General features: G+C 51.3%; 9 protein-coding genes across 9 annotated transcripts; 4 read left to right on the top strand and 5 right to left on the bottom strand.

Annotated features, from left to right (window-relative positions):
• Window positions 1-22: 22 nt before the first annotated feature.
• On the bottom strand, window positions 23-971 carry IAR55_005118 (uncharacterized protein; the record flags this gene model as incomplete). The annotated part of the gene is made up of 3 exons (XM_066948211.1): window positions 23-388; window positions 474-597; window positions 820-971. The coding sequence occupies 3 exons, from the start codon at window positions 969-971 to the stop codon at window positions 23-25; spliced, it is 642 nt and encodes a 213-aa protein (XP_066801670.1).
• A 249-nt stretch (window positions 972-1,220) lies between these two features.
• On the top strand, window positions 1,221-2,281 carry IAR55_005119 (uncharacterized protein; the record flags this gene model as incomplete). Its single annotated transcript, XM_066948212.1, has 3 exons — window positions 1,221-1,332; window positions 1,424-2,093; window positions 2,182-2,281. The coding sequence occupies 3 exons, from the start codon at window positions 1,221-1,223 to the stop codon at window positions 2,279-2,281; spliced, it is 882 nt and encodes a 293-aa protein (XP_066801671.1).
• A 431-nt stretch (window positions 2,282-2,712) lies between these two features.
• On the top strand, window positions 2,713-3,831 carry IAR55_005120 (uncharacterized protein; the record flags this gene model as incomplete). Its single annotated transcript, XM_066948213.1, has 5 exons — window positions 2,713-2,760; window positions 2,858-2,966; window positions 3,196-3,607; window positions 3,668-3,718; window positions 3,801-3,831. The coding sequence occupies 5 exons, from the start codon at window positions 2,713-2,715 to the stop codon at window positions 3,829-3,831; spliced, it is 651 nt and encodes a 216-aa protein (XP_066801672.1).
• Window positions 3,832-6,277: 2,446 nt separating this feature from the next.
• On the top strand, window positions 6,278-8,278 carry IAR55_005121 (uncharacterized protein; the record flags this gene model as incomplete). The annotated part of the gene is made up of 2 exons (XM_066948214.1): window positions 6,278-6,463; window positions 6,521-8,278. 2 exons carry the CDS (start codon window positions 6,278-6,280, stop codon window positions 8,276-8,278), a joined length of 1,944 nt encoding a protein of 647 aa, XP_066801673.1.
• A 552-nt stretch (window positions 8,279-8,830) lies between these two features.
• IAR55_005122 (uncharacterized protein) lies at window positions 8,831-12,778 on the bottom strand (the record flags this gene model as incomplete). The annotated part of the gene is made up of 2 exons (XM_066948215.1): window positions 8,831-11,406; window positions 11,494-12,778. The coding sequence occupies 2 exons, from the start codon at window positions 12,776-12,778 to the stop codon at window positions 8,831-8,833; spliced, it is 3,861 nt and encodes a 1,286-aa protein (XP_066801674.1).
• Window positions 12,779-13,346: 568 nt separating this feature from the next.
• Window positions 13,347-16,595, bottom strand: IAR55_005123 (uncharacterized protein; the record flags this gene model as incomplete). Its single annotated transcript, XM_066948216.1, has 14 exons — window positions 13,347-13,402; window positions 13,473-13,527; window positions 13,583-13,658; window positions 13,720-13,949; window positions 14,002-14,030; window positions 14,082-14,247; window positions 14,307-14,485; window positions 14,548-14,623; window positions 14,676-14,782; window positions 14,848-15,065; window positions 15,130-15,272; window positions 15,335-15,922; window positions 15,978-16,457; window positions 16,527-16,595. 14 exons carry the CDS (start codon window positions 16,593-16,595, stop codon window positions 13,347-13,349), a joined length of 2,472 nt encoding a protein of 823 aa, XP_066801675.1.
• Window positions 16,596-16,905: 310 nt separating this feature from the next.
• On the top strand, window positions 16,906-18,699 carry IAR55_005124 (uncharacterized protein; the record flags this gene model as incomplete). Its single annotated transcript, XM_066948217.1, has 11 exons — window positions 16,906-17,000; window positions 17,105-17,219; window positions 17,297-17,361; window positions 17,423-17,493; window positions 17,551-17,635; window positions 17,702-17,806; window positions 17,873-17,959; window positions 18,019-18,128; window positions 18,185-18,276; window positions 18,340-18,411; window positions 18,463-18,699. 11 exons carry the CDS (start codon window positions 16,906-16,908, stop codon window positions 18,697-18,699), a joined length of 1,134 nt encoding a protein of 377 aa, XP_066801676.1.
• Window positions 18,700-18,954: 255 nt separating this feature from the next.
• On the bottom strand, window positions 18,955-21,052 carry IAR55_005125 (uncharacterized protein; the record flags this gene model as incomplete). Its single annotated transcript, XM_066948218.1, has 3 exons — window positions 18,955-19,338; window positions 19,565-20,629; window positions 20,732-21,052. The coding sequence occupies 3 exons, from the start codon at window positions 21,050-21,052 to the stop codon at window positions 18,955-18,957; spliced, it is 1,770 nt and encodes a 589-aa protein (XP_066801677.1).
• A 319-nt stretch (window positions 21,053-21,371) lies between these two features.
• Window positions 21,372-24,005, bottom strand: IAR55_005126 (uncharacterized protein; the record flags this gene model as incomplete). The annotated part of the gene is made up of 11 exons (XM_066948219.1): window positions 21,372-21,445; window positions 21,500-21,689; window positions 21,743-22,087; window positions 22,138-22,187; window positions 22,236-22,389; window positions 22,446-22,583; window positions 22,637-22,730; window positions 22,784-22,847; window positions 23,132-23,561; window positions 23,651-23,733; window positions 23,939-24,005. The coding sequence occupies 11 exons, from the start codon at window positions 24,003-24,005 to the stop codon at window positions 21,372-21,374; spliced, it is 1,689 nt and encodes a 562-aa protein (XP_066801678.1).
• Window positions 24,006-24,292: the final 287 nt, after the last annotated feature.

Raw genomic sequence — 24,292 nt, forward strand, 5'->3', positions numbered from 1 at the left:
GTAGATACCCATGGCCAGACATCTAATCCACTTTGACCTGCTTCTTCGTCTCTCCCTCTTGTTGATCTGCCCAATCTATCGCTATCTCAATCGTCCTGATGAAGGAAGGGACGCAAGCGCCCGCTCCCAGAGCGAAAAGGATCATCAGTCCCATTGCCGGTAAAGCCGTACGCGGTATCACGCCCAATAATAACGGTTCGAGCGTGAGATGGACTGAAGTAGAGAAGTCATCTTTGATCTTCGATGTGGGGGAGGAAGCCGAGCTACTCAAGTATCGTGATTTGAGATCATTCAGCAAGGGATGTGGGAAATGGGGAGAGAGTGGGGAAGAATGGATAACAAAGTATCCAGGGGAGAAGGCGTTACTGAACCTGATTCGAGTTGGTGACTGGCAAGAACGGAATGATCAGATCAGTTCGCCTGACGACGACTTGGAATGGCCAAGAAGTTTGGTCTGGTGGACCACGACTCACGGAACCAGGCCATGATGCTCTGATCGTCCAGCTTTTGCGATTGGATTCACCGAAATCGAGGATGAACCATCTTTCAGGGGAGGAAGCGGTCAGGTCAATCGTTATTCTTTCCGAGGGTGTCAATCTGCGTAAAGAGAGGGAAATGATGCCAGTCGGTCAACTCATCGATCAGTGCCATATCGTCGCAGAACCGAATACTGCTCGGAACAGTAAAAAGGTGTGGTCGGGGTGAAACTCAGGAGGTGACCGAAGATCACGAGGGCGTCCGTGAACCGCCGTCATGACGATAGAACTCGCCGGACCAGTATCACAAAATCAAGTGATTACAATCGAGGGAAGAACGTACATTGTCAGAGGTACATAGGGCGGAGGCGTATGTTTCGAAGTCGTGGAAGATAAAGGGAGTCTGAAGTTTACGATTTCTGTGTCGGCCAGAACACAGTTAAGGAGAGTCGTGATTGCCAGAAGCCACCAGGATGAGGCGAAGGGCCGTATCATAGTGGTCCTTGACATGCGATGACCGCATGTAAGCGAAGGCAGCGATGCTGTGGTAATGCTGACAGTGAAAAGCAAATAGTTCGCGCACGAATTGTGGAGGAATCTTGTTCAGAGCGGAATCAATTCGTTCCTCTGCGCGGTCTTTCGAACGTATCTCGTCTGAGATAAGTTATATGTTTGAACACTGGTCAACACTGTTACTTACTGTTCATCATCTAGTCAAAGTTGAAAACACCATCAATCTCAATCATGGACGCACGCTCTCTGCTCCGAGCCAAGAAAGCAGAAGCGAGAATATCGCATCCCTACGCCGCGTACACTGCCGCGGGAGTATTGAGATGTTCCATCTGTGCTGTTCCAGGTGAGCACCATCAGGATCCCAACTCGATGACAACGCCCAATCGTCTCAAGAGACTACTGGCTGATGTTGGTATGTCTTCCATGCAACGTAGTGAAACAATGGGACGCTCATCTATTGACGAAACAACATCGGACGTCTGTCGCTCGAGAAAGAGCAGAGCAAGAAAAAGCGAAATCGAAAAGACCGGCAGAGGACAGCGGAGCGGGAGGAGGAAGTGGCAAGAGAGCTAGGACGCAAGTCGTTTCGCAAGGGGATGACAGCGACAATCACGATGAGGGACCGACTGGACTACCGGCCGGTTTCTTCTCCAGTGGAAGTCGACCGACAGCTGCTTCTTCTTCGTCAGAATCACAAGCGGGACCATCGACTAGCACATCTCCTTCAGCTTCTAATCCAGTCTCGACTCCAGCACCTGCACCTGCCTCCTTGACAAAAGCCAAAAAGACCGGCGATGTCGAATTGGACGACTTCTTATCGTCTCTGACTGAGGATGTCGAGAATCTCTCAGCTCCGTTAGCACCACCGCCAACAGCAGCGGGTAAGAGGAAGATAGCAACGTACAAAGAAGTGATACCAGGTCAAGCATCTTATGAGGCCGCGCCAGTGAGAAATGTCGAGAGTGAGAATTCAGACGCGAATGGTGGAGCAGGGGAACAGACGCTAGAAGAACCTGAAGAGACGGAGGCGGAACGACGGGCGAGGCTTGAGAGGGAAGAGAGGGAAGAGATCGTGGCGAGATTGGAAGAGGAGGAACGAGCACAGTGAGTCGTCGTATCGTTACTTACGATATCAATGGGACCACAGGCACAGAGTGAAGGAACGCTGATCGCGCGGTCGCATGGAAAACAGGGAAGATGCAGACTCCCGAGTAACAATGTTGAAACAACGGATGGAGATGCTGAGAAAGAAAAGGGAAGCGAAAGGAGTGAAAACGAAGAACACGGCTTGATGATGTCTATTTATGAGCGAGACGCAGCACGGTATCTGAATGTCGTGTCATCTCGTGCACGAGTTGCTCTTTGCTACGTTGCATGAACCTCACAACGGGATGCAAAATAGACAAGGCGAGAAGTCGCCATGACAAAAGGTCCGGACGGAAGCAAATTAGTCTTGTTTTGGATTCATGATGACCAGCATAGCCGGATTTTCAATAACATTCCTCTGCAACGTCGTCCATGATCTGCATACATCTCACATTGAACACCACACAAATATCTAGGGCTAGATCAGGCGGTCAGCAACAAGGGGTTACCATGGGTATGCCAAGATAGCATCGACTGCACTCGACAAAGGAGGTGATCTGTGGGCGGCAGCTTCAAGGGGGCCCACTCTGTCCCGAGTAGATCGAGTGATCTTGCGAGTAGTGCAAGTGCTGAAGACATGGGGAATACCCTGTCCAACGCTTTAGATCCTTCCAGGGGTCGAGGGGTGAGTAATACCCCCGATTCCTACCCGTCTCACCGTAATCAATGACCCAGAAGTCGTGGTATAATTCGCTCAAGCTGATTTGTCCTCCCTGCTCTAGGTAATCTCGATACCAGATGGATATGTGACACCTTCTTTCCCGTCCTTGTACATACCCACCATCCATTCCACGATAGAGCAGCGGGGTGTATTCCTCTATGAAGCAGAGGGTGAGTGATCCACTTGTGCTTGATGGCTCTGTATCGTCCTCGGCGACCCATCATGACTTGTCCTGTCTCTTGTTGCTTCGCTGTTTTTCCTGGCTTGCCTATTCACTAACGCCATGTGTTTGCGTAAGTGTGTGTGGTCTACGGAAGGGCTGTATATGCTTCGCCTGTTCCATTCATCGTTATTGCATCTTCGTTTCTCAACGCTGACATATCTCACTGTCCTGCGCAGCAATATGGCATTTCACACTGTACTGGACTATCCTCCTCCTCGGTTCTCTCTTCCTAATCTGTTCCTTGCTCGCCTCATTCACCCTCCTCCTATCCATCACAGTCTTCCGACCCCATCCCCGATCTCACTCAACAGACAGAAAAACAAGTCTCAACTTCCTACCCCTAGGCGCAGACGCCGTGTCCTCAGGAGGCATCCCACCTTCGATCTCGGCCCCGACATCCTCGAAGACCCAGTCTCCCTTAGCGAAGAATTCAGAGCGACGGAAAAGGAAGAGACCGCCGTTATGGCCTATCTTCTTGTTGCCAGTCGTGTCGGTCAGCGTCGCAGCTGTGATCGCGGTGATCACTGGAACGGTGGTGGGGTTCGCTCTGGCTGCGATATATTCGGCAGGAGGGTTCAGCATGTCAACGTGAGTGCCTCGCTATGCAATCACATCTTCCAGCGAGGCTGATTCATATCGGGTGGACAGATGGGTTCCGTTCTTATGGGCTTTGATCCAAGTTCTGGTCCTGATTATATCGTGAGTTCCGAAAGCCTCCGTGCCCTGTGTGCAATGAGGTGGGCAAAGCTGACAAACAATGTTTTGCTTTTGTTTCTCACAGGAGTTACTCGACCCTCACATCAATTTTGTAAACACGTCTCGTGCACACGGCAAGTGACACCGGCTCGAGTCACGCCCACAGCTATCGTCGTTGTACAGTATATGTCTTGATGTCAATCCGATATTATGACTGACAAGCTGCGTTCGTAAGACTAAGCGCTGTCGCTCAGTCAGTCAGTCAGTCAGGTAGACAGTTCACCGATCGCTGTCTCCTGCCCCTGGCCCAAGTTCGCGGAGCTGTTCATGTCATGTCGGTCCGGTGACGGGAAGCAAGGTCAGCTGCATGCAAGGAAGCGGTGAGAGTGACTGGTCGGCGTATGGGCGGATTTGAGTGACCAAAGACCAAATACCTTCCCGGCGGCTTGGACAGGCTATCAAACCCGGCTCATGATTGCAATGTTCAATGCCATAAGCAACCTCGCCATTCCAAGAAGACAAAGCAGGCCGAGCAAGACCGGCACTGGTATACACCGGTCCCATCGTTTCATTTTTGGTTGACTTGCCAGTCAGCTGTTATGTGGTCACCTTGATTAAGACGGTGTTTCTGCCCCTGCCGATCAAAGCCGAATAAAGCCACTTCGGACCGGGCGGGACCGAAAGCCGCCATGCTGTCATATTTTGTGTGAAAACGGCTATCATCAACAGCCGCGGGGTAGATAGACAATAACCCCCACCCACCGCTTTTGAAAAAGAATTCCAGACCGTGGGCCTCTTGCAGCTATTTGTGGGGCTTTATCCCGGGCTCTGAATATGTAATAATGTGATTTTATCGGTCCTTTATTCGAACGGTCCGAACACGACCCTTTTCAGCGGTCCGGTTGACACAAAGGCAGGAAACCAGCGTCGATCACTTTTGTCTTCTCATGTCTCTCTCTCTCTCTCTTTGGTGCACTGTCCCAAGTGGGAGCTTTGTGCCTGTTGGAGAGAGAAAGAGCGGTCTTTGTAGATCGCCGTCTCCCGGTCTTTTCGACGGTTCATCCATCCCGATCATTCATTTCAACTACAAGGGGAAGTAACAGGTGGATCTCTCACTCTCTCTCTCTATCACCCAGTGGCAATTCGATTCATCCATTCCAATTCATCTGATGCACAAAGTCCCACTTTCGGCTTTCGGTTATTGAGCGGAGTCTGACGTGTGGTGCGGTGTCAACCCTTTTTGTGGGGAATCAATGCATATTGAATGATGATGGATAATGATGATGATGACGATGACAATGCTCTCTCACCACTCTCATGCATACGTCCATGTTCTGTTTACATCTCTCCTCTAGTTTTGATATCTGTACTCATCGACACTGCGCTGCACTGCATATCGTTATTCTACACGTTGTACCGACATCGCTTAACCGGCGGCATTGTCCCCCCTGCACGAAAGAGAAGACGACTGCGGAGACGCAGAGAGAGAGAGAGTCCAGAACGCGACGCCTCCAATTGACTCATCCCGAAAGAAAGGAAAAGTAATTGCTCGTAATACATCGGTAACAACAGCGCAAATCATACAGCGTTGTAGAATCCCGATAAAGGAAATTCGCACTCCTCACACCCCATCCCCAAACCACAACAAAAATCCATCTACACAACCTACACATACATTCGTCGTCTGGTTTTCATCCTCACATCCATCCAACCGTTCGCACTTCGGCCTGTCTGTCCCGTCGCATCCGTGCTTTCGTTTCTCGTTGGCATAGCAGGAAGTGGATCGATTCGAGACGGGAAGAAAGAACAAGGGAGAGGAAGGACCAGCCAACCCGACTCGCGTGTAACTTGGAAACCCGGACCGATATCGTCAAATTTACATTGGTTGAAACCGCCTTTTTCTCTCTTGTTAACTCATTCAATCCCCTCATCTTTCCTTTGTCGACAGACTCCTTTGGGACTCGCTCCGGTACAGAGAGAGAGAGTATCGTCGTTTCATCACGGTCTCAGAAGGAACGGGTCATCGACAAACCGACTCTCCCATATAACAAGCTCGGTACGACCCGCGCAGATATAGTCGGAAGATTTTTCCACCTCGTCGCGTAGAAACGGATAGAAAAGAGAGACAACATCCAGCATATAATCATTGAAACAACTACTCGATACCGGTCAGACATCCCTTCCGCCTCTGAACCGGTTCACCTGCACTACGTTTCCCTACCTGACACGGCTGTCTCTCCTGTCCCGCCTATCCAATATCATCGTTTGACCAATAGTCGATCAAAGTCCAGGTCAGGAACTGAGCTCGCATCTTTTCGACAGCATTCAAATCGAAAGACCTCCATCGTCGCTTGGTTTGGGGACGTGTGTTCGAGTGGCAAGCGTCTGCGTTGGTGAGTTGTCTACACTTGTTTTCGCTTCTATCTTGTCCTCTTCTTTTTGACAGTGATTACAATCTATGGATTGCTAACAATCACACGCGCAGACCACTATACGTCATCCCCACCACACATCCTCTACTACCCTTCCCCATTCAACTTGTGACGCAACCTGGCCAACGAAATGGATCCCTTATTACTCGCTCATCCGCCTCCCGCTCCACCTAAGATGGTAGAGGATATCGACGATGAGACCGCCTTCGATTCGTACTGCATAGTTTGCGATCGACTCATCGTCCCGCCAAAGGAGTCTGAGTGTCAAGACGTGACAAAGACGGTGAAAAAGAAGATCGGAGGTGGTACTATCAGGGTCAGTGTACGCGGCTCATCAACGTCAATCAGTGGTCTGACATCTCCGTCTTCTCAGATCAAGAACCCAGATGGTACGACAACGACTCGGACTGCTAATGGTCAGAAGGTGACACGACCTGGTCTCAAGCGCAATCCGAATTCTGCAGCACGTCTCGCAGCTGCGAATGTCGTGTCAAAGATGCAACCTTTGACTCGATCGAAGACTACTGACGTGACAACGCCGACCGCATCGAGCGACTTCCCGAAAGCGGACGCACTTTCTCCGCAATCGCAGAAAGTCGTCACCCCCAAGCAACCGAGCCTCCCAACCTTCCGATCCGCCATTTACTGCTCGAAAGAGTGCATGGATGCCGATGCCGGTCGATCATCTGACGCATACAAGGACATCGCTCGAACATTATCCTATGAGTCGTCCAACGGATTCCAACATTCACTTGATAATATCGTGACCACCGGTTTGCCGGTCACCGATCATACCAAGAGTCCCTACGGCCCCCCTTCTCCGTTATGCGTCTCTGGCTCTGACACTGAGTCTTCCGCTGCGTCCAACATAGGCGTTCGTGACGAGGTCGCGTCCTCGGCTCCTAAAATCATGGATTACTTCAGAATGTCGAAAGAAGGACCTGATCAGGCATGGCACGATTTCCAACGACAGAGGAGGTCATCGATGCAACCCGCCCTTCATCGACCTTCGGCTCTGGCTAGCACTGACTCGTTATCGAGCTTGTGGCAACACGACACTGATTCAATGTTTGGTCGCTCAGTGAGCGGTTCAGGCAAGATGCGGGCAATGACACCAATGCACGTTCACCCTTCGGAACGTGAAGCCTACGGCGCAGGTGTTAAATCCTTCTCTGGCGGGAGCGATTATGCGGTTCCTATTCCTGCCCGACCGCTCCCCCGATCGAACCTCAGTCACACCTCGCTTGCGGCGTCTCCCTCGTCTGTTCAAGGAGTCCCCATCCCCGAGCTGGGCTGTACCCCTAACCACACTTACGGCTTGCTGCAATCCTACGCAAACGCGTTCCCGGTGCGAAGCCCTTCTGGCACCTCGAGCAGTTTCAGTCAACGCGGCTTCGTCTTCCCGGGATCCACCGCCATGTCTCCGGCACCAACAGATGCCCACCGTTCAAGCATATCTCGACCGACTTCTGGCACCATCAAGGCCAGAAAGCCTGAGGCTACTTGGGACAGCCTTGGCAAAGAGGCGGTCGAGATGCAGAATCAGCGCTCGCATCTGAGGCGAGCAGGCTCCGATTCCACGCCTTCGGCTCTCCCCGAACCACGAGGGCGATTGGAGTGTGCAATGCTAGACAACACGCCGAAACAGAGTTTTGAGAGGGAGGCGGGAGGATGGAAGATCCGTTACTTCGCGCCAGGCTCGGTTGACCGAAACTCAACTATACGCAGCAAATCCCGTTCTAGCGTTGACAGCTCTAGCTCTACTACTTCCTCCATACACGAGGCTCACCCTCAGGGAATGTTCATTCCTCGTGCTGCCGGTGCCCAGCTCTCGACCTCAAATAACACCGCTTCATCTCATACCCCTCAATTCCGAGGCCACATGCCGCCTCCGTCTACCATTCCCAGCCGTCAACTGGCATCGTCCGCCCTTCCTGACATCTCTGGCCTGCGACTTGAGGCTGGTGGATGTGCCGCTCAACATGCCAGAGTAGTCACTCCTCACAGCGTTCCCCGAGCTGGCTTTGACTGGAAGGAGAGCGAGATGAAGGGAATGAAGACGTACGAGATTCCGGACGCGCCAAAGTTCAAGCTCGACAGGAACAAGGCGGGCTTGTTCTACTTCCAGTAGACGGCCACGACACCATACCAACCTCATCGTGATCCCCAGCTATCCGAGATACCTACATTTGCTCGACTGTCTCTGGTTGTACACGCGTCATATCATCACCAACATTGCGCCATCAACAAACACAATCATCATTCAGGTTGGTCATTTGTACTTTGCAATCATTCACGCATGCCGCATTGTCTTGCATATTATTTATTTTCTCTATATTTTCATTCGACATCGAAAGAGCGTGTAACAGTGCTTTTTTGTAATCGTTCGGCTTTCGTTTCGTTGTATTGCGGGGGAATTGATGAGAGAATGGGACGAGAAGTGCATGTTTTCGCGAGAATTGTACCCGACAAATGGGACATTATGCATTGTTTTATGTGCTCGAGACTGTGGGCATTGGGCAGGTTACGGTCTATTCGCGTGTGGACTGAAGGTAGCGGCGCTCAGCTGCTGAACAGTTCAATGAGGCATCCTGAGTTCGCTAACTCCGATCTTGGTGCTTATCACTGACACCTGAGTTGACATTCTATGAATGACATTCCCGCGCACCACTACCATTCATCATCACAAATCATCAAGATAAGCTTCGTCATCTTCCCTCAATCTCAACGTCCATCCTTCTCCTCCTATCTCGTTTTGTTCTGGCCTCCCCTCGTCATCGTAAAGTACATTACTCTCAGAGGTCGTCGTCGTCTCGCTCCCAGCGTTCGACACCACTCTGATCTTCATCTCCCTTCCCTTTCCTACTGACGGTCTGACCCTATGGCTTGGACGTAGATCGAGGTTCTGCTTCCGGCCTCGCGGAGTTGAGCCGGTGGATATGTCGACTCTACGTCCGAACTCATCAACGTCGTTCTCGTTGACTGTCAAGGTAGTTTCTCTCAGGGGACAATCTGCCACGGTCAATTCTGGTAAAAGCGAGCTGGTCACACTATCGCTTCTCTTCATTCCCGCTCCTGCTCCATAAACGACCTCCAACGAACATTTCGGATCTTCAAGAAATGTCGCCGTCGCCGTGGTTGTCGTTGTCGTTTTCGTTGCCGGCCGATCCAAACTTCCTTCATCTTCCTCAACGTGATTCTGCACTCCCGCTATCTGTACTAGACAATCTTCCAGAACTTTCACCTTTCCCCTCAATCTCTCTCTCTCTTCCACACCTTTGCCCAACAATTGGTGCAAACTGCTAATCTCCTCTTTGAGCGCTTTGGTCTCTCCCTTCGAGAGCGAGAGAGCGGTAAGGACAGCATCCAGTTCCAGCGCATGTCGAGATCTCATCAACGACAATTTGTTCTCCAAGTCTGACGTTTTGTCCTTGGTTCCGCCTCCAGGAGTGTTCTGTCTGTCCATCGCTGATCTCCTAGATGATTGGGATAGAGAGGACGGGAGTTGGTCTTGTTCATGGTCTGACTCGGTTGAGGAATTAAGAGACGTAGGTGCCGTGGTGCATGTCGATAATGTGGTTTGGCGAGCTATACTCCGTGTGGGCGATCCGTTCTCCACATAACGAGATCTGACACCGCCAATCTGCATTTGTATTTGTGTTTGTGTCGACGGTCCTTGTCGTGATTGCGACGAAGTCACCATCCAACTTGCTCTTCGGGCAATATCCGGACTGATCCGAGAAGATACGAACGGTCCAGCTTTTGCTATACCGCTAACATTCTTCTGCCCGGAAACAAGGAGAGAGCTCGCGGCGAGAGTCGAACGAGGTCGTTCTGGAGTTGTCTCGTTGATATCTTCGCTTTCGCAGTTGGAGTCCAAAGCCAATGCTAGAGATGACCTTCTGTCTAGGACTGTACGACGGGGGGAATGGCCGACGTCAGATCTCCCCCATGTCGAGCCAGCTACCAGAGATAGTCGTGGTCCCTGGCCCATGCCTGAACCTGAGACTGAGCTTGACGAAGATACATTTGTGGAAGGGAAGGTCTTTGAGTGTGTGACTCCTGTTGTGGACCGACTGAAACACGATGTATCATAAGATCTCGAATGCGCTCTTGAGCTCGATCGTAAGTCCAGAGTACTCTTCGATCTGACCTCGTCGTATCTCCTCGTCATGGAAGAAGAGAACCTTCTTGCTGGAACTGGGATCTCTTCTTCGTCATTCTCATCTACCACTTCATCATAATTGAACTTCTCTCGATGAGGTATAGCGCAGGTATGGCTCTTCAGTGATGCCAGGTTCAACCTCGTCTCAATCTCCGTCTGCCGTTTATCGGCAGACCACCAACCGGGTCCTTGCGTCTTCTCGGTATGTTCCAACAAGTTCTTCGAGGACGAATAGGTGGATAGGTCGGTATGCGATTTCGACCGTGATCTGGGGAGCAATGTCTGTTGCGAAGAAGAGGCAGGAAGAGGGGGTAAAGGCGTCGTTTCGAATGACGATGTGGCAGTATGCCACGATTGGTTCGAGTGAGAATTACCCAAGGATTCCGATTGACTCGCGCGCACATCAGAATCGTTTGTCGACTTCGACTGGGAGGAGGACGTGGGTCTCGCGTTCATTGCACTTCGAAGGCCAGTGTCCAACTTCTCCAGATCGAGATCCGTACCATGACTGTTTCTGCGATCTAGACCTCCCAGATGCTGTCCCTCCGTCCCGCTAACGCTTCGCGACGTTTCACCCGATACTCCACTCAAATCCTTCAATCGGTGATATGCCTCTTTCAGTTCCGACAACGACTGATGTCTTGACATACCCTTCTGAGGGTCGCCTTCGTTGATCGTTTGCCCGACTTCTTCGGTCCGTGGAGAGCGCTGTCGATTGCGATATACCGAAGGTACAGCCGGCACCGGAGGACTGACTTCGAACATTGTCATGGGCATGGGTGATCTCTCAGGATCCACAATGGACTTGTCATCCTGCGCAGGCGAGAATAGAAACGAGGGAGCTTGATTCCGAATATGACTGTTCCGACCTTCTTGAGTTTGAGTTCGTGTTTGAATTTGTGCGATTTTGAGCGTACGACCACGACCAAGAGGCGTGTGGAGGGGACCAGGTAAGGGACTGGGCGAGTCGAGTGTGGCAGGGGTCGACGCTGAGGCCGTTGTGAGGTGGTGCTGGGTAGGTGACGGTGCGGATCGAGGTGTGGCAGCTGGATTGGGGTATGATAGTGAGCTTGTCACAGAAGAAGGGCGATCGGCTGAAGGAAGATGATATGAAGGGGGAACTGTCAGCGATCATGGCCAGGAAGAGGCTCAGGAAGTGCAGGACAAGAGGGACGACATACTGATCGCTCTGTTTCCGCTTCCATTCCTGACTGCGCCGACTCGTCTGATCGTTCTCTCCTCATATCTCTGAGTACCATCACATGAATCGACCCTTGTCTCCCTAGCTTGTACATGTGACTGTCTCACTGCTGCCTCCGCTCTAACAACACCCATAGTAGCTCCTCCCCTATCTTTGTCCTTGTTATTGACCGCGAACTTGTTTCTCCAAGTTCTCATACTCGGCATAGCCATGGGATTCACAGTTTGAGCCGCCCGAACCTGTTTCGTCGTATTAAAACTCGTATGATCCTCATCTCCTCCCGCTGAAAAAGTCGGGTTTGTTTCGACCACGACCCCCTTCGATTCTGATCTTGAGATGAGGGACCATCTCCTATCATTGCCACTGGTGTCGTTCTTGGATGGTTTCTTTCTCAACGATCCCGTGAGTTTAGGCAAGATGTTATCCAAACTGAGTCGTCTTGACATTGTTCTCGTCCTACTTTCGCTCGGTCTCGAAGAAGAGTTGTTACTGGCCCTCGAATCAGATCGTCCTCTACTACCCCTATCGTCAATCTCTCTCAGTCCGTGAGCCCTTGAATCACGATCAACGACAGCCACACCGGCAGCAGCTGCAACGGCAACAGCATGAGATTCGAAGAGGGATCTCATGGTCGCGTTCGATCTCTCCCTGTCGTGGTGATGGTGGAAAGTCGCTCGACTAATCGTCCGAGGACTAATCGTAGGTGCGATAGGGACTGCATCCGGGATATGTATGGCCGACGCCAAAGTGGGCATGGGCATGGGCAAGGGTTCTAAAGATGCCGAGTCTCGTTTGACTTGAGCTTGTAAACTGTGACCGGTATACGACACTCCTGCCCCACTGATTCCGGGGGATCTGGGGGCCGGCGATCCCGCACACATGGAGGAGAAAGGTGTACTTGTACCGATTTCGCTGTGTATCGAGCGGGTGGTCGTCGGACGTAATGGAAGGGAAGTAGTACTTCCTATCGCTGTTTGACGGCGGAGTTCAAATGCTTCGTTCTGGAAAGACGATTTAGCAGGAGCGTTATCCAGATTGCTCGGCTGACGATATGGTATAACGTGAGATAGTGAGGAAGCCTGAACATCGCAATTGGCGTTGGCGTTGGCGTTGGCGTTGGCATTGGAGAAGGGATGGTGGAATAATGAAGAGATACTTTTCAGTCTCGATTGACGTTGTGTGCTGTTCGTGGCAAATGTTTGGTTGATTGGGTTGATAGTCGATGAAGGCTCGACATTAGGTCGAGAAAGCAGCGAGGAAGGCATCGTGACCGTAGTTTGTAGGCGTGATCAATGGTCAGTCGACTCTTGGAATGACGTTGCAACAACTAGCTAGTATGCGTGTCTACTGATCAATTGGCCGAAGATGAAGGGATGCAGTCGGACTGAAGTCAAGGCTAACAAAAGACAACGCACAACATTGATGCTGCGAACGCAAACTAAGAGGTATCAACAGATCCTATTCCGTCTGTTTCAGAGTTGGCCTAGCTTGTCCATCAATCGATCAACAACAGTACTCGCCATCTCCATTCATTCGGACGTATCTCAAACTTGGCCAGAGACGCCATTTCCATCTCGTAGTTGATATCTGAATCAAGCCACAACAACTGTAGTGCTACAAAGCGAATTTGACAACATTGCTTTTCTCTACTGTGTCCTGATCTCCATGTATCGTCCCACTCAGCTGAGAGGCGATTGCTGACCTGACAAACTAGCCTATAGAAGATAGGCGATCGTTTCGGTAACATGAACTTAGGGCATGACATGAGCGGACGCCATGAACTATTGTTATTCTACATTGAGAGGCGCCGTGCTCTTGTAGCCTGCGTCATGCTCATTCCCCATCTTGATCGGCTTGTTGTCTTTTTTTGACCCTCGTTACCTTGGTCACTGCCGTATGTCCATCGTAAGCTTACATGCGTACGCGAATAAGCAGGACAGTGTAGAACTTCCAACTCACTCTCTCTTGAAATAATGGTCGTAGTCATGAACCCCTCTGGGAAGGAGTCGTTGATCTGTGGGCCAATTCAGCAATGTCGACACGCTGCTGAGACAGAGAGTGCAGCTGACCTTTTTGTACAGCCGGATTTTCATGGTCTGCTCAGAGGACTGCATTCCAGGCTTCGCGCTGGGAATGCCCCATTCCCTGACATCAGACGTAGACGTTTAGTACGATCTGCGTTTCGCCGTCATTTCCATTCACTCACTGTGCCTTCTTGATGAGGTCTACCATATCTTGTAGATTGTCAAGCAATTGACTGAACACTTCTCTCATGTCTGACGTCCATACGAACCTCCTAACAGGTTCGACAGGGCGAGCATCATTTAGTTTAGGAGTGAGGGCGGGCGTCGCTTGCGGCAGCGGGGCGCCGTCACCGCTTGCGAATGGATCGACATTCATCGTGTCGCTGTCCCCGGCGACAGAAGTGGCGACTCCCTAAGAGCAAAAGAGTGAGCTGTTGTCTCGTGAGTGAGGGAATGCAACTCACGTTAGAAACGCTGTGCGGATTTTTCTCGTCTGGAGTCCATTGTCAGGAAAGCGCAGCACCATAGCAGGAAAGCCACGCACCCCATTGTTTCACCTCTTCTTCCCAAACCTTGTGACTCGCCTCGTATTTCTCCAACACGTCATCCCGGTCTTTGTCAACCATTTGCCTAAATTGCCGGAGACCCTCCTCCTCGCAATCCTGCATCCACTGAAGATAACCCAAAAAGCAAAGTTTGGTCACCAATTTCTGAACAAAAACCCATCGAATGAGCAATTGTCAGGGGAAGATCTGGATGGAAGGCCCACCTTCAGTGTAAACTCGTTATAAGGCAAGACACTTGGAAGAGACAGCAGGAACGCTTTGTCTACTCCTTCCCGATCCGATAGCCCAAACATGCTGTGCTGATAGGCAATCTCTCCAGTATGTTGCAACTCAGGTTTTAAATGCTCCGGGAATTTACCCTTGTTCGTTGTTGCCCAATCCTCTGTGTAATAATTGCATCAGTGCTATCAGTCGAAAAATTCAGCAGAGTAGATTTAATCTCACGCTCAAGAGCCTTTGCGCGTAGCGCCATGATGCGCTGTCGCACCTCCGCAGGAAAGGCAGGAAACGGAGGCAGATACTTTGAGACAGTAAGCTCGAATCACAACGGACAAGAACAGGAGAACTCTCACTCTAGGATCCCGCGAGGCATTCTTGAACAATACTCTGTCAATTGGAAGGGGTTCCACGTCCAAGTCAAGTTTTGCACTATCGTCGGGCAGTGGACTCAACGATCCAGCTTTGAGTGTGGCGGATCATCAGCTGACATTCGGCCGACACCGCACAGCGGCGCAGCCTACTCACATGCATCATCAGCCATCTTCGATGGTCCAGCCCCACCGGTTTCCTCTTCGGAGTCATCGATACTGATAGGCTCGACCTGCGAGCCTTTGGCCTTCGAAGACATTCTACGACGTGACAATAGAGCAGCGGACAGGGATTTGCGGGGCTTGAGAATTGGTGCCGCGGTGGAGGTACGAGCTTTGGCTTTTTGCGTGCGAGGTTTGGCCTTGACTGGTGATCTGCAGGAATGCGTTCGGAAGTCAGTGCGGATTGCGAAAACGGGGTGGTGTCGCAGATACATACTCTTCCAGCAACTCGAGATCCCCAGAATGAACAAAGAAGCCTTCCTTCTTCGGTCGAGCAAAATGCGTCGGTGCGTCGATCAGAATATCTGAGTCGTCTATGAACGGATCTTCGAGATCGTATTCGACCTTCTTTCTCTTCATCTAAAGGAGGAGCGGATCAGATGTATAGGTCTATTAGAGTGGACTGCACGTTTGCAACTCACTGCAACCTTTTTCTTCTTCTGGTTCTCCTCTCCGTATTTCTCCTCCAGTCTCCTTGCAATCTCCTCGGGATCCTCATCGGCGAACCCGGCACCGAAGCCCAAACCCACAAGCGGCCGCGTATTCGTGGAAGGTCCTGCCCCATTGTCATCCACGTCCAAAGCTCCAGCGTCCTCAGCGTCCATATCTCCTGTGATGTCGCCGGCCACATCTTCTTTCGCGGCCTCTTCCGCGCTAATGCCCACTCCCCAGGCTTCCACCATTCCCTTCTCCCTCGCCTCTTGCAGTATATTCCACTCCAATGTTTCGTTCTCCGCGACCATAGCTCGCTCAAGTCGGATCGTTTGAACGGGTGGCGGAGGAGGGGGAAGATCTTCCTCACCTGGAGAGCGTGGGACCACACGTTTTCTCTTCGTGGGAATAAGGACGTTGGTGGACGGCTCTTCCCCTGTAGCTGGACCTGTAATTATGGCGTCTGCATCGGTTTGAAGAGCCGCCGAAGCAGTCCTTGGAGATGCAGGCTCCGCTTTGACCGCCAGGGGAAGCGAGAGTCTGGATACTCCCCCAGGGCCTTCTATCGCGATTATTTCCTTTCGCAGTGATGTTAGGTGATTTTCCGTTGAGAAAAAGCAAAGTTTAGCTCACTGGAGAGCCCTCGAGGTCTTCACTCTCATCGCCATCACTCTCATCATCGTCCTCTTCCTCTTCCTCTTCTTCCTCTTCGTCCTCTTCGTCTTCCTCATCTGAGCCTTCCCCAGCGTCTTCATCGTCTTCCATTTCCTGACCGTCTCCTTGTTCTTCATTGTCATGCATTTCTACATCGTCATCTCCGACTTCCAACAGCTCGGCAGCTTCGGCGTCTTCGATTTCTTCCTGCATCTCTTGACTGAGAGCGGCTTTGCCACCGTTACCATTCTCGTGCACAATGGTGGTTTCCTCCCGCACGGTGGCTCTTGCGTCGCCAGGTGCCACCGTTCTGTATTCCTCGGAAGCTGGACGTGGCAGATGATTGTCAGCGTTCATAAATTGCTGACCATCTTTTGTCGGTGAGATCAACGGCGAGCCCAGATGAAGTGCTGCCGTCCGCGACAACGATTGGTTCGGCGACCTACTTGCCGAGCGGGTCTTTTATCGAATAGCTTCATCGTCAGCTGCGAAGCACTGTCTACGAGCTCGAAAAGGAAGGAGGCTCACATGACCATTTCCGTTACGGGAGGTCATGGTACCTTCTGATGTTCTGGAACGATGAGGACTGACGCTCATGTCTTTTTGGGCTCTTGATCTCTGCTGTGAGAAAGAGGAAAAGGATGAAGGTAGAGGTGTTGTTGTTGAATTAGTTGTTGGCTGATGAGGGAGAGAGAGAAGAAGTCACGCGCTTTATATCAGGCAATAGACAAACCCATTTTGATTCCGTCGTCCACGGTGGCTGTGTTGTTCAATCTTCATCCTCTTGCTACTGTTTTGACATTCGCATCCAAATACAACTTCAGTCACCCTTGCGACATCGATACCGATTCCTTCATCACCACCGTCCACTAGCGTTGTTCCAATAGGTCCTCCGCGATCAGAAGAAATGTTGCGCGGAATCTCAACACCGGTCACACTTGTCACGGCGCTCGGAATAACGACACTAGTCGCTGCGAAATCAGCTTTCGGTGAAGCATGCGAGTATGTTGTATTCAATCCCTTTGCCGGGTCTCTTCTCAAGCCTAGAGCAAGTCCTTCTCTTCTCGCGGTCCAGGTACTGACCCTCATTTCACCATCGCTCACAGTCAGAGCAACACTCATCTCGATGGCGGAAGTTTCCAGCTTGTGACAGATTGCAATCCGACATTATATTGTGCCGACAACTCAACGTGTGCTTACAAGGGTTGTAGAAGGGACACGGTGCGTTGATCCACCAATCTCCCCCCGCCTGCGAATCAAGCCTGGGTACTGACTGACGAGATCAACTTCTCATTCAGTACCCATTTGGATACAACGACTACGCTTACGATCAATTACCCCCTTTATGTCCGGAAGGTCAATTGTGGGTCAATTCTCGCTTGGACACTTGGGATATAACCCTGATGAAGTTGTTCGATTCACAGCTGTCCTGATGAAGGGGATCAGTGTCGACCTCAGGTCCCAATCGGGCAACGATGTCAGAAAGATCGAGATGGTGCGTTTCATATGATTTGGACTGCCGTCAATCAAGCCGACGATAGAGCTCGTGCAGATGAATGTGAGAGACCCCCAAATTATCGGGATTTGGCAGGCTATCTCAACACCAACGGAACGATCTGCCTCTCGTTCACCTGCTAGTGAGTCGCATCCTCTATAGGGAGTGTTTTGGTCTATCCACTGACCGATCTTGCAAATTATTACAGCTTGGCGAATGTCACGCTCGGCCAGACGTGTGTCAACGACAACACGCCCTATACTGCTTACAACGACAATGGTGACGCATACGCTTTCATTGTATCCAGAGATGAGTCAGTCAAGTCTCATTCTACCGGTCGCCGCATGTTCACCCATGGCTGATGCGAATCGGCGAACAGCTGTGCAAATGGGCTCTATTGTGATGCTACTGAATTGAGGTGCATGAAAAACAAAGCAATTGGCGCGACTTGCAGCGGTAACAAGGAGTTCGTACAGCTTCAAAAAGTCTTCAAGTATCCGATTACTGATTGAGAGACACATTCAGATGCCTCTCGTACAATTGCGAGGCTGACGGGAGATGCGGCAAGGCTGCAGATGCGGTCATTCACCCTCCAGCATGGCAATATGTCTTGATCGGATTGGGCATTGTGGTTTGTGAGTGCTCACAGAGCACATTGCAATCAGAACCTTGCTGATTCGATTGATCGCAGTGATCGGAGGCGTCATGACCGGCTTGTGGCTCATGCATCGCCGAACAAGAAAGGAGAACCAGATCAAGTTGGAGCAGTATTACAACGAGCAGGTAAGTCGAGTATTCAAGCGTTTGCCTCCGAATTGCTTGGGCTGACATTCGACCGCACATCAGATCGCCTATCGACAATCCATCATGTCCATGTCTCACGCCAAAAACTCTCTTCTGTCTTTACCGCCCAATACAGCAAGTGACTTTTTTCGTTTGAAATGGCAGAGAACTAATATGAATGCCCAGACTCCCGACTACGCTCGTCAATCGCTATACCGAGACGATGCGGCTTGGTCGTCTGCCACAGACCCAAGTCTGATCCCTCCCAATATGCGTCGCGATTCCGTCAGCGGATGGAGCGATACGGACAAGCCCTCAGATATGGCACGAGCGGATAGTGAGGTGTTGTTGATGCCCGATCAGCGGTATTCAGATGCCCCTGAATCCTCAAGACGACCAGGTAATGGTCGAGAGGGCTGGTGAGGGACGAGCATAACAGTGAGATGAGCAGGACAGCTGCACGGAGGGAGATCGATGACGCTTTGCGGCATGGACATTGCTCGTCACGCACAGACGGCGAAAGAGATGCGGATATGTATTGTTACCCATCTACCCTTCAGAACAACGACTATAACACGAGTATATACGCATGCATGAGATTGTTATGATCCAACATCGTGCAGATGGTGCAGGCTGTGAGAAGGGTGTGAGGGACAGACCATTTGCCTTCCATTACGACTACTGCAATACGCTCAACATCTCTTCTACTCTTCTAAACTTTTCTCTCTCCTTGCCTTTACCATCCCTCTTCGCTCTCTCCTTCTCGGCATCATCAATCCTATGCCAAGCCTCCAGATCGACCGCTATCTTCCCTTGGCCTCGAGCATTGACAACAGCGTCCGGTACTCCCGGTTGTGGGTTAGCGTTCATCGGACCAGGAGTGAGGGATATCGAAGCGGGCGTGGAAGACGCTTCGCCGTTCATAGGAGAAGAGGAGCAAGGAGGGGAGACGAAGTGATCGTCCAAGATGAGGGATGAGAGTGTGTAGGCGTCGTGCATCGTCGAGGCGATCACACCGACAGGTCCTCTTGCTGCCCATCCTGCGGCGTAGACGCCCGGTACCTGCGGGACAGAGAAAAGGATAGCGTCAGCAACACTTTCACGGACGAGAAGAGGCAGCTGCAGAAGTTGGTAAGAGTGGGGAGAGTGGGGCTGACTGATTGCCATAAAAACCTGGTATTGACTCCAGGGTGACGACACGCAGGACGATCAACCACGCTACGGTCGCTTGCCTGAGTCTCCATTGCACAAGATATCCCGCTTCACAAGATAAACTAGTCTAACTCACCGCCACACCATCTTCATCCACAACTCTCCCACTGACGTTCCTCACTCTGCCTCTCTCACCATCAAACGGTAATCTCCACCTGCCCCCCTCCACTACACTTTCTTCCCCTGTCAATGGCTCCGATCTGTACCCTACACTTTCCACCACCAAATCCGCTTTGTCCGTCACAGTTTCACCTGTCGGACGAGCAATGACGCCGCCCGAGGTCGGGACAGAAGCTGTCTGACTTTGCGGTGGTGATGGTCCGGATGTTTCAGCGATCGGTGGTGGGCTGAGGAGTTGATTCAGGTTCCATTCTACTTCTCCTACCCTTCTTCCATCTTCAGACGAAGATAAGAACGTCCTTGGACTCTTGAGGAAATCCAAGACAAACGTTTTCTCACCTTCTCGAGAAGTATCCATCAATGTCAATAATCTCTTTCGCATCCTCTCGTTCCCCACAGTCTCTTTGGCACTTGCCAACAGACCCTTATCCTTGATCCCATCATACCCTACTCCGGGGATGGACAACATCTCTCTGAATTCCTTGGTCGTAAAAGCCACTTGACCAGGACCTCTTCTCCCGACCACTCGCACTCTCTTCACTCTGCTCTTTGACAAGGTGTCCAACACTTCTTCCGACAGATCTGTATTTCGCAATGAATCCACTGGTTTTAACAAGATTCGAGCTACGTCAAGAGCCACATTTCCTTGCCCTATCACTGAGACTTCTTCGACCCGACTCAGATCGATCGGCAAGTCCACGAAAGCCGGATGTGAATTGTACCAGCTCACCAAGCCCAGTGCTGGGAAAACACCGTTCAGCGGATCGGAGGAGGACGACGAGCCGGAAACGGAGGAGAGGGGGTTGGACAGACTCGCACCGTAGGTGAGGACGAGGGTCGTGTAGTATGGAAGGATCTCGTCGAAACGCAATCGCAAGGCGTGAGGGTACGTGTAGGGAGATAAAGATGTGGAAGGAGAGGGTGAGAGCGGTGAGGAGGATCTTTGAGAGGAGATCAGGACATTGCCAAAGTATTTGAAACGAGGGTCGTGCGACAATTCATCGAATTTGTGTTGACAGTTCTGTAAGCGGAGAACAGGTATCAGCGACCAGTAATGCGATTGAGCAAGGATCATCCAAGGTTGTAGTAGCAGCTGCTAGTTGTCAACCCAATGTAAACTCACCTTGACCTCCGGATGGTCCGGTGCTACACCATACCTGACGAGCCCATAAGGGGTAGGCAATCTCTCATACATGTGAACTTCCACATCTCGCCCATTCGGCGAATCTGCAGGCAGGGTCGATAAGATCCTTGAAGCGGTGTAGAATCCAGAAGGACCGGCTCCAATGATTGCGAGTTTCAGCGGAGTCGGTGATCTTGATACGGAAGATGAGGAAAGATGTCGATGGTGATGAGGGACAGGAAATAAGGATAGCGATGGCTGATTGTACGAGGTGGGATGTTTATGCAGACCGAGTCTCCGAATCACAGGACGAGGTATCATGTTCGGTCGACAAGGTCAACTCACTACTCACTTGTCGACAGAGATACCAGACATGTAAAGCAAAGTCAAGATCATGTCACATCGCAGACTACCTTCCGAGTCACTATGAACTTGAAACATTCCTCCACCTCCACATCTTGCTTCGTCACCGGGCAAAACACCGAATATAACTACTACGGTGCATCAGCTCCATCTGTGAGGACGAATACGTTCGCAAGCTCATATCGGCCAAGTTCATTTGCATACAAGCATTTGGATCATATATCCAACCGCATAATTGATTTTGTTTTACTTCCACCGATACAATAGCTCTCACTACTTAAGCAGGTGGCACTTGACCTCCCTTGATAGCAGCGGGCGAGAATTCGTGCCATCGAGGGTTGAACTGGACGTCTGATCATCCAGATTTAGCATGTACGTTACAACCTCTCACATTGCTCTACTCACCAAGAGGCCGTCCACCGTACACGTAGCCCATGAATTTCTCACTGGCCACTTGGCCCTCTGCAGTCTCGGTGAACTGAACGATACCTTCACCCTTTGATCGGCCGCCTTCGAAGATGATCTCAGCGAGAACCACGTTACCGACCGTCTCGAATAGCTCGACGAGATCCTCGTTGGAGGTAGACCAAGGAAGCTACACGATCGAGTCAGTCACTGCTCCACGATACCTCCTTTATCTTCGCTTACATTTCGCACAAGAATCTGTTGGTTGGGTTCCGCAGGCTCAGGTTGGAGACCTGACGAGACTCCACCATCGACAGCCATGGCTTCGGCAGAGCCGTCAGGACCGTTATAGTCGGCGTAAAGGTCGTTGGTGAAGTTTCGTCCACCCTGGACACCCACAGCGCCACCGTAACCACCTCGTCCCATACCACCAGCAAATCCGCCTCGTCCCAAACCCATTCCCATACCCATACCACCGCCCATGAATCCCCCTCGGAATCCACCTCGGAAACCGAATGCACCTCGCGGAGCGAAACCACCCCGCGCAAAGCCACCACGACCTCGGAACCCGCCAGTGGCGAAACGGTCCTACATTGCCATCAGCGCATGACCTTTAAGAACCAGTAAAGACAACTCACCTCTCGTACTTCAAGGATGTTACCGAACCAGTCGAAGCCATTGTACATTTCTGCACGTAGTCAGCCCACAGTATCGGAATGCAAAGTAGACTACTCACCGATGGCTGCCTTGGCGTCCTCTGGGTTTACAAAGACCACAGTTCCATTGCCCTTCGGTGTACCGTCCATGTGCATGCCGATATCAGCCCTGATGACCTCACCAGCTTGACGCATGAGATCCTTGAGGTCCTGCCAAGATGCTTGAAGGGGCAGCTGTATCACGGGGTCGAGTCAGCGTCTGGTCCTTGCTAGTTCCATGCTCAGCTCACGTTGCCAACGAAGACGTTCCTGTTGTTGACAGCAGGAACAGGAGCCTGGTTGCCAAGGAAGGATCTAGCCTCGCCCATGGCCATACCGATCTTTCCGGGAATGGGAGGAGCACCGAATCGAGCGGTCTCTTCTCGGTCCTGAACACGATTGTCAGCAGTTAAACCTCCTTTGTGAGTTGCTACTAGCTCACCTCCCGAATGAACACCGGTCGGCCCATGAATGTCCTATCTGAAAGTCCAGCCTTGGCAGCTTGAGCTTCGTCTTGTGAAGCGAATTCGACGATACTGTGAAGAAGGTGAGCACGCTAGCCGGAGCTCGAAACTGCCCTTGAACTCACCCGCAACCCTTTGATTGTCCAGCAGGGGTTGTAAGAACTTCAGAGAAAACGACGTTTCCTCCAGCTGTAGAATGAGTCCAGAATTGTCCATCAACCTTTGCTCCCTACTCTCTTCTTCGGGCAATGGCCGAATTCTCGGACAAAGCTGGGCTTTATGCAGCGCTGGCCAGCGATGAATATCGGTCCATTTTCTCTTCCTGCATACCATTACTCCTCTCCACTCTGCTCATGACAATGATATCCAACCTGGTCCAGCGCAACCCAGCTATGCCCATCCAACTTGACCAGTCTGCAGACTGTCGGCGTACTACGTCCCGATTCCAGGCGAGAAAGAGATGATCCACCCACCTCCACTCATGAACTTCTCCAAATCCTTATAGTTGCAATCATACGCCAAGTTGCCCACATATAGACGGTTTTCTCTTTTGCTGACCTTCGCATGAGCTTCCGCTTCTTCCGCAGGGGCGTTCATCGGACCTCCGACGGACTTCTCCCCATCAGTCCTCGGGAGACCGAATCTCCCCCCACCATTACCATGCAGACCTGGAGGTCCACCACGACCTCTGAATCCGAAACCGCCTCGACCACGCGGAGCGGGATATCGATCGTCTCGACGATCATCACGACGATCGCGGTCACGGTCTCGATCATCACGGTGGGAGCTTCGATGGTGTCTGTCTCTTGAACGGGATCGCGATCGAGAAGAGGAATGGTGTCGCCTGTGTCGCTGAGGTGATCTCGATCTTGATCTGGAACGAGAGGGTGATCGTCGTCGGGACTGTCCATGGAGAAGAAAGTCAATGACTCGGCTTCACTCATCGCCCATACGAGATCATCCGAGACGATACGAGGGTGAACTACACTCACACTTCGATGCCTATCATCGTCACGATCCCTTCGATACCTATCTCTACTCCTGCTTCTATCTCTCCCATCGTCCCTCCTAGAGTCTATTCCAGAGTATTCCATATCAGCTCCTCCATCCATTCTCGCAACGATCTCATCTTATCTCGTCATCGGAGTGGGTCCACCTCTGTCTCGTTCTAGATGAGGGCGGGCACAGCGACAAGGGAGTCGAGATCACTTCGTCCTTCTCGCCATTCCTTTGTCCTGTTCACGCCGACACACTCCAATGCTAATCCGAAATACACCCACTTCTATCTCCATTCCCGTTCTCAGGAATGACTGCTTCGTCAACTCGCATTTCCCTGTCGTCTTCCATTTTGGTTGTTTCTTGATCTTGCTGTTCGTTTCAAGTCAAAGCAATAGATGTATAAACCACAGGACGGGAGTGATACTAAGGTATCAATTGACATGAGTGAGGGGAGGTAGGTAGCTGATGCAGCGCGTTCTTCTCATATCGGAAATCGGACAAACCCCGAATGTGGCACTTTTTCCTTTCATTAAGCTACTATACATCATGCTACATACAGTACATGCTATGAGGGTACCCGAGTACTGGTACTGTACAAGATATAAAGGACACATGGCTTTGTCGCGTGCATGGTC

The sequence above is a fragment of the Kwoniella newhampshirensis genome, chromosome 9, assembly GCF_039105145.1.
Source record: "Kwoniella newhampshirensis strain CBS 13917 chromosome 9, whole genome shotgun sequence".
NCBI classification, from domain to species: domain Eukaryota; kingdom Fungi; phylum Basidiomycota; class Tremellomycetes; order Tremellales; family Cryptococcaceae; genus Kwoniella; species Kwoniella newhampshirensis.